The 12500-nt window shown below is 54.0% G+C and overlaps 2 protein-coding genes across 2 annotated transcripts in view; one reads left to right on the forward strand and one right to left on the reverse strand.

The window, feature by feature from the left end:
- Positions 1 to 613: 613 nt before the first annotated feature.
- On the reverse strand, positions 614 to 8194 carry LOC308148258 (tissue factor-like). The gene is given in 16 exon segments (XM_080521705.1): positions 614 to 1725; positions 2558 to 2721; positions 3266 to 3347; positions 3350 to 3506; positions 3552 to 3560; positions 3602 to 3610; positions 3696 to 3704; positions 3746 to 3754; positions 3796 to 3804; positions 3890 to 3898; positions 3940 to 3948; positions 4039 to 4047; positions 4685 to 4755; positions 4903 to 4955; positions 5899 to 6010; positions 8125 to 8194. Coding segments are annotated over 16 exon segments (918 nt in total). The 5' UTR covers positions 8189 to 8194; the 3' UTR covers positions 614 to 1582.
- Positions 8195 to 12055: 3861 nt separating this feature from the next.
- The window catches only part of fam110b (family with sequence similarity 110 member B), a 12053-nt gene continuing 11608 nt past the window's right edge, over positions 12056 to 12500 (forward strand). Inside the window, 1 exon segment of the mRNA XM_080521707.1 lies at positions 12056 to 12161. The gene's annotated coding sequence lies outside the window, so the exon portion shown is untranslated.

Genomic DNA, 12500 nt, shown 5'->3' on the forward strand with positions numbered 1-12500 from the left:
GGTACGGGTACTGGTACGAGTACTGTACTGGTACCGGTACGGGTACTGTACTGGTACCTGGTGCTGGTGCTGGTACTGGTACTGGTACGGGGTACTGTACTGGTACTGGTACGGGTACTGTACTGGTACCTGGTGCTGGTACTGGTGCTGGTACTGGTACCTGGTGTAGGATATTAATGAAGTGGCTTCCTTGTTAGTTGAAGCTTGTTTGAAGCAGCCAGACTGAGAAACGAGTCTCAGGAGACGACGTCCCACAGGAGGACGACCTGTTGACCCCAGGTTTCACACTCAGAGGTCAAAGGTCACACCTCCAACACAGGATGGGCTCAATCCAGATGAACTCCCAGAATTCAGTGTGTCTCTGTTCACATTCTGCAGACAAACAAACCTCAATAAAAGCCTTTTGATTCATGTCCTGCAGAAGAGCTGCCACCCAGCAGGGGGCGCTCCTCCCAGCAGGGGGCGCTCCTCCCAGCAGGGGGCGCTCTGCCTCCCGGCAGGGGGCGCTCCTCCCAGCAGGGGGCGCTCCTCCCAGCAGGGGGCGCTCCTCCCAGCAGGGGGCGCTCTGCTCTGCTCTACTCACCTCAGTGTTCAGGCTGGAAAAGACCACATGTGAGGAATGAACAGCTTTTGTTTATTGTTCAACATCTGGATGCTTTGATCCACAAAAGATATTCATCATCATCATCATCATCATCATCATCATCATCATCCTCACACTCTGGAGCTCCCCCTGCTGGTCAGTGTCCAGTGGTGAGTCACTGGACGTCTGCAGGAACAAGTTGGTGGTTCCAGGTCTCTGCAGAAACTGGTTCAGGTTCTCCTCTCAGGTTCTGGTTCTCCTCTCAGGTTCTGGTTCTCCTCTCAGGTTCTGGTTCTCCTCTCAGGTTCAGGTTGTCCTCTCAGGTTCTGGTTCTCCTCTCAGGTTCTGGTTCTCCTCTCAGGTTCTGGTTCTCCTCTCAGGTTCTGGGTTCTCCTCTCAGGTTCAGGTTGTCTCTCAGGTTCAGGTTGTCCTCTCAGGTTCAGGTTCTCCTCTCAGGTTCAGGTTGTCCTCTCAGGTTCTGGTTCTCCTCTCAGGTTCAGGTTGTCCTCTCAGGTTCAGGTTGTCCTCTCAGGTTCTGGTTCTCCTCTCAGGTTCAGGTTGTCCTCTCAGGTTCAGGTTCTCCTCTCAGGTTCAGGTTGTCCTCTCAGGTTCTGGTTCTCCACATTTAAACCCATTAAGAGTTCACATGTTGTTTAATTTGAACACAATTCATGACTCTCCAGGTCCTGGACTCTCCAGGTCCTGGACTGTGCAGGTCCTGGACTCTGCAGGTCCTGGACTCTGCAGGTCTGCCTCCCCCACATCCTGCAGTCACGGTTCACTGGGTTCAGTTCAGACCGTCTCCTCCACCCTGGCATGTTTTCTTTCTGACCGTCTCTTTACAAAAACACTCATTTTCTACAGTGGGAGCACGAAACGCACACACACACACACACACACACACACACACACACACACACACACACACACACACACACACACACACACACACACACACACACACACACACACACACACACACACACACACACACACACACTAGATGGGGGCTGAAGTCTGAGACACTTGCAGGCTCTTGTCTCTCCGCCGGCGGCGGTTGCAGCAGAGCACAGCCACGGTGATGATGATGAAGATGATGATGACGATGAAGACGAGGCCGACCAGCGCTCCCAGGCTCCAACCTGCAGGAACAGAGTCACTCGTCACGTCTCACCGCTGAACTTTGTTTGTTTACAGTAAACGACACTTCATCCGCATCCTGGACAGAGTGAAGTTCTGACTTTGTCCTTCAGGGGGCAGCAGAGTGTCGTCAAGCTGTCAACACCACTGGAACGTCCTGTCCCTGTCCACTCTGCTGAGGACCCCCGTCCATGTAATGTAGCCTAGCATAGTGTAGTGTAGCATAGCATAGTGTAGCATAGAATGGTGTAGCATAGCATAGTATAGTGGAGCATAGAATACTGTAGCACAGCATAGTGTAGTGTAGCATAGCATAGTGTAGCATAGAATAGTGTAGCATAGCATAGTATAGTGTAGCATAGTGTAGTGTAGCATCGCATAGTGTAGCATAGAATAGTGTAGCATAGCATAGTATAGTGTAGCATAGAATAGTGTAGCATAGCATAGAATAGTGTCGCATAGCATAGTATAGTGTAGCATAGTGTAGTGTAGCATAGCATAGCGTATTGTAGCATAGCATAGCATAGTGTATTGTGGCAAAGCACATTGTAGCATAGCGTAGTGTAGCATAGCGTAGCATATTGTAGCATAGTGTAGCATAGCATATTGTAGCATAGTGTAGCATAGCATAGCCTATTGTAGCACAGCATTGCATAGCGTAGCATATTGTAGCATAGCATAGCGTAGCATAGCATATTGTAGCATAGCATAGCATAGCATATTGTAGCATAGCATAGCATAGTGTAGCATAGCATAGCATAGCGTAGCATAGCATATTATAGCATAGCATAGCATATTGTAGCATAGCATAGCGTAGCGTAGCTCGGTGCTGACCTTGAGCGCTGCCCTGGCTCTGGGTGCACTGCTGGGAGCTCCAGGCCCCCTGCTGGGTCTCTCTGGGTCTGCTGGGGACGAAGGCTGCGACCAGGAAGCAGTACGACTCTCCAGGGTCCAGCTGGGAGACCAGAGCCACGCTGGAGGACGACGTGACGTAACCTCTGTCAGGACACAAGCACCGTCAAACACCGTCAAACACCATCAAGCACCGTCATACACCGTCACAAATCAAACCTCCATCAGCCTCATCTGCTTTTACACCTGCAAGGTAACAAACTGGACCTTCCTCACAGAACCAGACACTGGAGATAGCACCAGACTACAGACAGAACCAGAGACTACAGACAGAACCAGACTACAGACAGAACCAGAGACTGCAGACAGAACCAGAGACTGCAGACAGAACCAGAGACTACAGACAGAACCAGACTACAGACAGAACCAGAGACTGCAGACAGAACCAGAGACTGCAGACAGAACCAGACTACAGACAGAACCAGAGACTACAGACAGAACCAGACTACAGACAGAACCAGAGACTGCAGACAGAACCAGAGACTGCAGACAGAACCAGAGACTGCAGACAGAACCAGACTCCAGACAGAACCAGAGACTGCAGACAGAACCAGACTACAGACAGAACCAGAGACTACAGACAGAACCAGAGACTGCAGACAGAACCAGAGACTGCAGACAGAACCAGACTCCAGACAGAACCAGACCTTGCCGGTGCTTCCATCCTTGTAGTAGGAGATCTTGTACATGAGGTCAGAGGTCAGGACGTCCTGATGCTGAGCTGCTGCCCCCGGTGGTGGACGGCCGTCACTGTGTCTGTGATGTTGACGGAGACGGTGGTCTGGTTCAGCAGGTCCAGGGTGAAGGACACCGCACTGAGGTTACCTGCAGGGACAGGGACAGTCAGAGGACATAGGACACTGCACTGAGGCTACCTGCAGGGACAGGGACAGTCAGAGGACATAGGACACTGCACTGAGGCTACCTGCAGGGACAGGGACGGTCAGAGGACATAGGACACCGCACTGAGGCTACCTGCAGGGACAGTCAGAGGACATAGGACACTGCACTGAGGCTACCTGCAGGGACAGGGACAGTCAGAGGACATAGGACACTGCACTGAGGCTACCTGCAGGGACAGGGACAGTCAGAGGACATAGGACACCGCACTGAGGCTACCTGCAGGGACAGGGACGGTCAGAGGACATAGGACACCGCACTGAGGCTACCTGCAGGGACAGTCAGAGGACATAGGACACTGCACTGAGGCTACCTGCAGGGACAGGGACAGTCAGAGGACATAGGACACTGCACTGAGGCTACCTGCAGGGACAGGGACAGTCAGAGGACATAGGACACCGCACTGAGGCTACCTGCAGGGACAGGGACGGTCAGAGGACATAGGACACTGCACTGAGGCTACCTGCAGGACAGGGACGGTCAGAGGACATAGGACACCGCACTGAGGCTACCTGCAGGACAGTCAGAGGACATAGGACAGTCAGAGGACATAGGACACTGCACTGAGGCTACCTGCAGGGACAGGACGGTCAGAGGACGGGACAGGCCTGCTATAGTCCTCTCTCTCCCCATCACTCCATCACTCTAGTCCTCTCTCTCTCTCTCTCATCATCACTCCATCATACTCTCAGTTTCCTCATCATTCTCTCAGTTCCTCATCGGTCTCTCAGTTTCTCATCGTTCTCTCAGTTTCCTCATCATTCTCTCAGTTTCCTCATCGTTCTCTCAGTTTCCTCATCATTCTCTCAGTTTCCTCATCGTTCTCTCAGTTTCCTCATCATTCTCTCAGTTTCCTCATCATTCTCTCAGTTTCCTCATCATACTTTCAGTTTCCTCATCATTCTCTCAGTTTCCTCATCGTTCTCTCAGTTTCCTCATCGTTCTCTCAGTTTCCTCATCATTCTCTCAGTTTCCTCATCGTTCTCTCAGTTTCCTCATCGGTCTCTCTGTTTCCTCATCATTCTCTGTTTTCCTCATCATTCTCTCATGTCCCCTCAGGTCCAGCTGAGTCCTGCAGCGCCTCATGAGACAGTGTGGACTTCATTGGACATGTGGACAGTTCGGTCCGTCTTTCAATGAGATTCTCACTCTGCCGGTAGGGTTGAACTGAGAAGAGTAGGTATGAGGAAACTCATCCTCATCGTAGTCGTATCCTGCCTCTGCGGTGTCGGTCTGAACGTCGCGGTGTAGAACCTGTGAGAACAGCCGTCAGAACCTCGGTAGAACCTCGGTGGAACCTCGGTAGAACCTCAGGAGGATCAGTCCTACCGGTCCAGCGGCTGCAGGACCCCGGTGAGGTCACAGACCTGGTCCTGGACCCGGATGCAGTCGGGGACTTTCTGTCCAGTCGCCGTCGTCCCTGAAAGACAGACGCCTCGTCAGCACGTTGGACATGAAGGGACAAACTGCAGCGACTGTCTTCTCTAGCAGGGAACGTCCTTCACTTCGCCGTCATTCTCAATGGCACCACAGCTGGAATACAGATGTTTGGTGTGTTTCAGTGTCAGGGACAGGGACAGTCGCTCCATCAGGGGGCAGCAACTCAGCTCATGGGTGTAGCAATGGAGGGATGGATGATGGATGGATGGCTGGATGGATGTTGGTTGGTTGGATGGATGGATGGACGGATGAATGTTGGATGGTTGGATCGATGTTGGGTGGTTGGTTGGTTGGATGGATGGATGAATGTTGGATGGTTGGATGGCTGTTGGATGGTTGGATGGATGGTTGGGTGGATGGATGTTGGATGGTCGGATGGATGGATGTTGGATGGTCGGGTGGATGGATGATGGATGGATAATGGATGGATAATGGATGGATGATGGGTGTTGGATGGATGTTGGATGGATGATGGATGGATAATGGATGGATGATGGATGTTGGATGGATAATGGATGGATGATGGATGTTGGATGGATAATGGATGGATGATGGATGGATGATGGATGGATGGATGTTGGATGGATGATGGATGGATGATGGATGTTGGATGGATAATGGATGGATGGTGGATGTTGGATGGATAATGGATGGATGATGGATGTTGGATGGATGTTGGATGGATGGTTGGATGGATGTTGGATGGATGATGGATGGATGTTTGATGGAAGATGGATGGATGATGGATGATGGATGGATAATGGATGGATGATGGATGTTGGATGGATAATGGATGGATGGATGATGGATGTTGGATGGATAATGGATGGATGATGGATGATGGATGGATAATGGATGGATGGATGATGGATGTTGGATGGATAATGGATGGATGTTGGATGATGGATGGATGTTGGACTCACGTAGCGTAGAGGACGGTGAAGCTGTGTCCAGACGGGCTCGTCCAGATGAGGACAGTTTTAAAGTCCAGAGACAACCAGTGGAGATCGTCTGCTCTGGGGACAGACTGTCCCTCTGTGGAGACAAGGACACTGTGAGGACACTGCTGTCTCACTGTTCTACTGACACTGTTCTACTGACTCTGTTCTACTGACTCTGTTCTACTCTGTTCTACACACTGTACTGGCAGTCTACTACATATACAGTGTACTACACAGTGTACTAGTACTACACAGTGTATTACACAGTGTACTACAGTCTGCCAGTGCACCCCAGGGGGTCCGAGGCAGCAGGACCAGCAGGTACCAGCAGAACCAGCAGGTACCAGCAGAACCAACTCTGGTTCTCAGACGAGCGCCGGCGTCAGAAATGTTTAGTTTTCTCTGAGTCAGAACGTGGAACTCAGCATGTCAGAACCAAAACCAGAACCAGGTTCCTGTCAGTGAGTCCCAGGGTTCCGTCACATCAAGTCTCACTTCCAGAACTCCACCCTTGAGGCTCTACCAGAACTCCACCCTTGAGGTTCTTCCAGAACTCCAGCCTGGAGGTTCTACCAAAACTCCACCCTTGAGGTTCTTCCAGAACTTTAGCCTGGAGGTTCTTCCAGAACTCCAGCCTGGAGGTTCTACCAGAACTCCAACCTGGAGGTTCTTCCAGAACTCCAGCTTGGAGGTTCTTCCAGAACTTCAGCCTGGAGGTTCTTCCAGAACTCCACCCTGGAGGTTCTTCCAGAACCCCAGCCTGGAGGTTCTTCCAGAACTTCAGCCTGGAGGTTCTTCCAGAACTCCACCCTGGAGGTTCTTCCAGAACCCCAGCCTGGAGGTTCTTCCAGAACTTCAGCCTGGAGGTTCTTCCAGAACTCCACCCTGGAGGTTCTTCCAGAACTCCAACCTGGAGGTTCTTCCAGAACCCCACCCTGGAGGTTCTTCCAGAACTCCTGCTCCAGTTTGAAGCAGCTGTAACCAGCAGACCAGGGTGGAGGTTCTGAACTGCTCCACCACTGGTCACCGGTTTGAATCCCAAGAACAACATCCACAGTTTACTGATTATTAAATATCACTTGGTTTGTTGATACATTTTCTAGTTTTTGTCAAAGTTCTTGTTTATGTTGTTTAGTTGTTGTTGAAGGTTCGTAAACAAACGTGAGTCAGAAGCTTCCAGAACATTTCAGTTGTTTTTCTGGCGTTGTGATGAAAAACACCTGGAATGTAGGAGAGGCCCTGAACGTCCTGGGTGGTGAGGTGGAGGTGAGGAGGGGGTAAGGTGGAGGTGAGGTGGTGGTGAGGTGAGGTGGAGGTGAGGTGGAGGTGAGGTGAGGTGAGGAGGGGGTAAGGTGGAGGTGAGGTGGTGGTGAGGTGGGGTGGAGGTGAGGTGGAGGTGGGGTGGAGGTAAGGTGAGGTGAGGAGGTGGTGAGGTGAGGTGGAGGTGAGGTGGTTAGGTAAGGTGAGGTGAGGTGGAGGTGAGGTGAGGAGGTGGTGAGGTGGAGGTGAGGTGAGGTGAGTTGAGGTGGAGGTGGAGGTAAGGTGAGGTGAGGAGGTAGGTGAGGAGGTAGGTGAGGTGAGGTGAGGAGGTGGTGGTGAATTGAGGTGAGGTGGAGGTGGAGGTAAGGTGGAGGTAAGGTGAGGTGGAGGTAAGGTGGAGGTAAGGTGGAGGTGAGGTGGAGGTGAGGTGGAGGTGAGGTGAGGTGGAGGTGAGGTGGTGGTGAGGTGGTGGTGATTTGGAGGTGAGGTGAGGAGGTGGTGAGGTGGTGGTGATTTGGAGGTGAGGTGAGGTGAGGCGAGGTGGAGGTGGAGGTAAGGTGAGGTGAGGAGGTAGGTGAGGAGGTGGTGAGGTGGTGGTGAGGTGAAGTGAGGAGGTAGTGGTGAGGTGAGGTGAGGTGGAGGTGGAGGTAAGGTGGAGGTAAGGTGAGGTGAGGTGGAGGTGAGGTGGAGGTGAGGTGAGGTGAGGAGGTGGTGGTGTGAGGTGAGGTGGAGGTAAGGTGAGGTGAGGTGAGGTGAGGTGAGGTGAGGTGAGGTGGTGGTGTGAGGTGAGGTGAGGTGAGGTGAGGTGGTGGTGTGAGGTGAGGTGAGGAGGTGGTGGTGTGAGGTGAGGTGGAGGTATGGTGAGGTGGAGGTAAGGTGGAGGTAAGGTGGAGGTAAGGTGAGGTGAGGTGAGGTGAGGTGAGGTGAGGTGAGGTGAGGTGAGGTTACCTGCCGTGGCGAGGCCTCCAGAACACCAACATAATCCCAGAGAAAGCAGGAGTTTCGCCGCCATGCTGCTTCACCGAGACTCTGAGAAGCTCTGAGGGTGGAGCTGCTGGATTCCATTCACTGGAGCTGGAGGGGGGCGGGGCCAGGGGCGGGGGGGGGGGTGGGGGCTGATCCTTCCCACATGCCTGCATGGGAACTCAGACTAGGTCCTCCTCCTCCTCCTCCTCCTCCTCCTCCTCCTGCTGCTCCTCCTGCTGCTCCTCTTCCTCCTCCTCCTCCTCCTGCTGCTCCTCCTCCTCCTCCTCCTCCTCCTCCTCCTCCTGCTCCTCCTCCTCCTCAGTGCCTCCCAGGATGACTCAGAACGTCATGACTTCCAGACGATCTCTCCCTAAACGAGTCCCTGTTCTGGAGGAAACGAGTCTCAGAGCCTCAATGGCGTCTCTGTTGAGTCGTTACCATGACGACCAGTCGGCTTTGTCTCCAGTGACCCAGAAACCCTGCCAGGAGGAGGTTCTACCGCGGAACAACACTCTGAACTGTGGAACCTGCTCTGTTAATGCTGGTGTTAATGCTGTTACTGCTGTTACTGCTGTTAATGCTGCTGTTAATGCTGCTGTTACTGCTGTTAATGCTGCTGTTAATGCTGCTGTTACTGCCGTTAATGCTGCTGTTCATGCTGCTGTTAATGCTGCTGTTACTGCTGTTAATGCTGCTGTTAATGCTGCTGTTACTGCCGTTAATGCTGCTGTTAATGCTGCTGTTAATGCTGCTGTTACTGCTGTTAATGCTGCTGTTAATGCTGCTGTTACTGCCGTTAATGCTGCTGTTCATGCTGCTGTTAATGCTGCTGTTAATGCTGCTGTTACTGCTGTTAATGCTGCTGTTAATGCTGCTGTTACTGCTGTTCATGCTGCTGTTACTGCTGTTAATGCTGCTGTTAATGCTGCTGTTAATGCTGCTCAGAGACTCAGGTGGTTTCTAATCTGGGCAGATGATCTGATTGGACCGTTGAGGATTTTCAGGTTGAGGCTTGTTGGTGAAGAAGAAACGAATAAAGGAGCTCAACTTCCTGTTCAGAGTGAAGCAGTGGTTCTTCATGAGGAACCACCATGAGAGGAACCATGAGGAACCATGAGGAACCATGAGAGGAACCATGAGAGGAACTATGAGAGGAACCATGAGGATCCACCATGAGGAACCATGAGGAACCATGAGAGGAACTATGAGAGGAACCATGAGGATCCACCATGAGGATCCACCATGAGGATCCACCATGAGAGGAACTATGAGAGGAAGGTTGAGTCTCATCATGGTTCTAACAGAAGAACCAGCTTTTCCAGAACATGGAGGTTTGAATCAGTTCCAGCAGTGGAACCAGCAGGATCAATAAAGGTTCTGATTGGCTGCTGAAAGCAACACTGATTGATTGATCCCCCCCCCCCCCCCCCCCCCCCACACACCACACACACACACACACACACACACACACACACACACACACACACACACACACACACACACACACACACACACACACACACACACACACACACACACACACACACACACACACTCAACCATCCTTCAGGAGTAATGCAGAGTTTCTGGAGCCTCGTCCACCATCATGTGTAGAGTGTGTGTGTGTGTGTGTGTGTGTGTGTGTGTGTGTGGGTGTGTGTGTGTGTGTGTGGTGTGTGTGTGTGTGTGTGTGTGTGTGGTGTGTGTGTGTGTGTGTGTGTGGTGTGTGTGTGTGTGGTGTGTGTGTGTGTGTGTGTGTGTTTACAGATGTGTGTGTAGAGAGAGTGTACAAACATTCCCACGCAACATCTGGACTTGATGAACTCGTACTTGAGCTGAGAATGTGTGTAGAATGAAGTGGCTCCGAGCAGCTGACTCACCCTGTCCTCCACCCTGTCCTCCACCCTGTCCTCCACCCTGTCCTCCACCATGTCCTCCACCATGTCCTCCTCCCTGTCCTCCACCCTGTCCTCCATCATGTCCTCCACCCTGTCTTCCACCATGTCCTCCACCCTGTCACTCCACCATGTCCTCCTCCCCTGTCCTCCACCCTGTCTTCCACCATGTCCTCCACCCTGTCCTCCATCATGTCCTCCACCCTGTCTTCCACCATGTCCTCCACCCTGTCCTCCACCATGTCCTCCTCCCTGTCCTCCACCATGTCCTCCACCATGTCCTCCTCCCTGTCCTCCACCATGTCCTCCTCCCTGTCCTCCACCATGTCCTCCACCATGTCCTCCACCCTGTCCTCCACCATGTCCTCCTCCCTGTCCTCCACCCTGTCTTCCACCATGTCCTCCACCCTGTCCTCCATCATGTCCTCCACCCTGTCTTCCACCATGTCCTCCACCCTGTCCTCCACCATGTCCTCCTCCCTGTCCTCCACCATGTCCTCCACCATGTCCTCCTCCCTGTCCTCCACCATGTCCTCCTCCCTGTCCTCCACCATGTCCTCCACCATGTCCTCCTCCCTGTCCTCCACCCTGTCCTCCATCATGTCCTCCACCCTGTCTTCCACCATGTCCTCCTCCCTGTCCTCCCACCATGTCCTCCACCCTGTCCTCCACCATGTCCTCCACCCTGTCCTCCACCATGTCCTCCTCCCTGTCCTCCACCATGTCCTCCACCATGTCCTCCACCCTGTCCTCCACCATGTCCTCCACCATGTCCTCCACCAATGTCCTCAGACAGACAGAGCCTGGGGACAGACAGAGTCTGGGGACAGACAGAGCCTGGGGACAGACATAACCTGGGGACAGACAGAGCCTGAGGACATACAGAGCCTGGGGACAGACAGAACCTGGGACAGACAGAGCCTGAGGACAGACAGAGCCTGGGGACAGACATAACCTGGGGACAGACAGAGCCTGAGGACAGACAGAGCCTGGGGACAGACAGAACCTGGGGACAGACAGAGCCTGAGGACAGACAGAGCCTGGGGACAGACAGAACCTGGGGACAGACAGAGCCTGAGGACAGACAGAGCCTGGGGACAGACAGAACCTGGGGACAGACAGAACCTGGGGACAGACAGAGCCTGGGGACAGACATAACCTGGGGACAGACAGAGCCTGAGGACAGACAGAGCCTGGGGACAGACAGAACCTGGGGACAGACAGAGCCTGAGGACAGACAGAACCCGGGACGTGTCCCCAGGAGGACAAGAGCATCTCGTCCTTCCTGGAGGACAAAACAGAAGCGAACCCCTGGTCCTGGTCTCCTGAGGACATGAAGAACCTCCCAGTCCAGCTCCTCCTCGGCTCCCCGCCGGGTTTTCCTTCCTCCGTCAGCATGACACACATTCCTCCACCTTCACCTCCACCCCCCATGACATCACAGGGTGGAGCCCCACCAACACACTACGACCCCCCCGGCGATAGCACGACCCCCCCCCCACCCCCCACCCTCATGACATCACAGGGTGCAAAAACTCCCCGTGACGTTTTAGATTTTGTGACACGTGGTAAAGGTGGAGGTGGAGGTGGTGGAGGTGGAGGTGGAGGTGGAGGTGAAGGTGGAGGAGGTGGAGGTGGAGGTAAAGGTGAAGGTGGAGGAGGTGAAGGTGGAGGTGGAGGTGGAGGTGAAGGTGGAGGAGGTGGAGGTGGAGGTAAAGGTGAAGGTGGAGGAGGTGAAGGTGGAGTGGAGGTGGAGGTGAAGGTGGAGGAGGTGAAGGTGGAGGTGGGAGGTGGAGGAGGTGGAGGGTGGAGGTAAAGGTGAAGGTGGAGGAGATGAAGGTGGAGGTGAAGGTGAAGGTGGAGGAGGTGATGGTGGAGGTGGAGGTGGAGGTGGAGGTGAAGGTGGAGGAGGTGAAGGTGGAGGTGGTAATTTATTGTTGTTTATTATTTCCATCCGTCGCTGCGGTGCTTTATTGTGAAGGCCGGGGCCGGAAGTGCCCCGCTGTGTTTCCGGTGCAGCCTGCTCGGTCCGGGGGGGGCAGGATGCTGTCAGGCCGAACAGACGCACCGACCTAACGGGAGACGCCGCAGCAGCATCCTTTGTGTGCGGATCCGGACCAGCAGGTAAACGGCCCCCGCGTGCGGCTGCGGGTCGTGGGGCTGCGGGGGCGTGCGGCTGCGGGGCTGCGGGGCTGCGGGCGGAGCGCAGCCGCAGGCCGCTGGCTTTGTGCGGGAGCCGCGGCTTTCCTGCTTCCAGCCCGTCGATCCGGGGCTTTTGTTCGGCTGCTGGCAGCCGCGGTGCGGTGCGGTGCGGTGCGGTGCGGTGCGGTGCGGTGCGGCGCGTCGCGGCGCGGGCCTGGAGCAGCCAGACATCACATACCAGGCCGAGATACTGAGTCGAGGCATTTGGGATGCGGGGGGGCGGGGGGAGTGGGGGGGGTGTGGGGGGGGCAATGCATTACA

Source organism: Blennius ocellaris (genome assembly GCF_963422515.1).
Source record: "Blennius ocellaris genome assembly, contig: SCAFFOLD_229, whole genome shotgun sequence".
NCBI classification, from domain to species: domain Eukaryota; kingdom Metazoa; phylum Chordata; class Actinopteri; order Blenniiformes; family Blenniidae; genus Blennius; species Blennius ocellaris.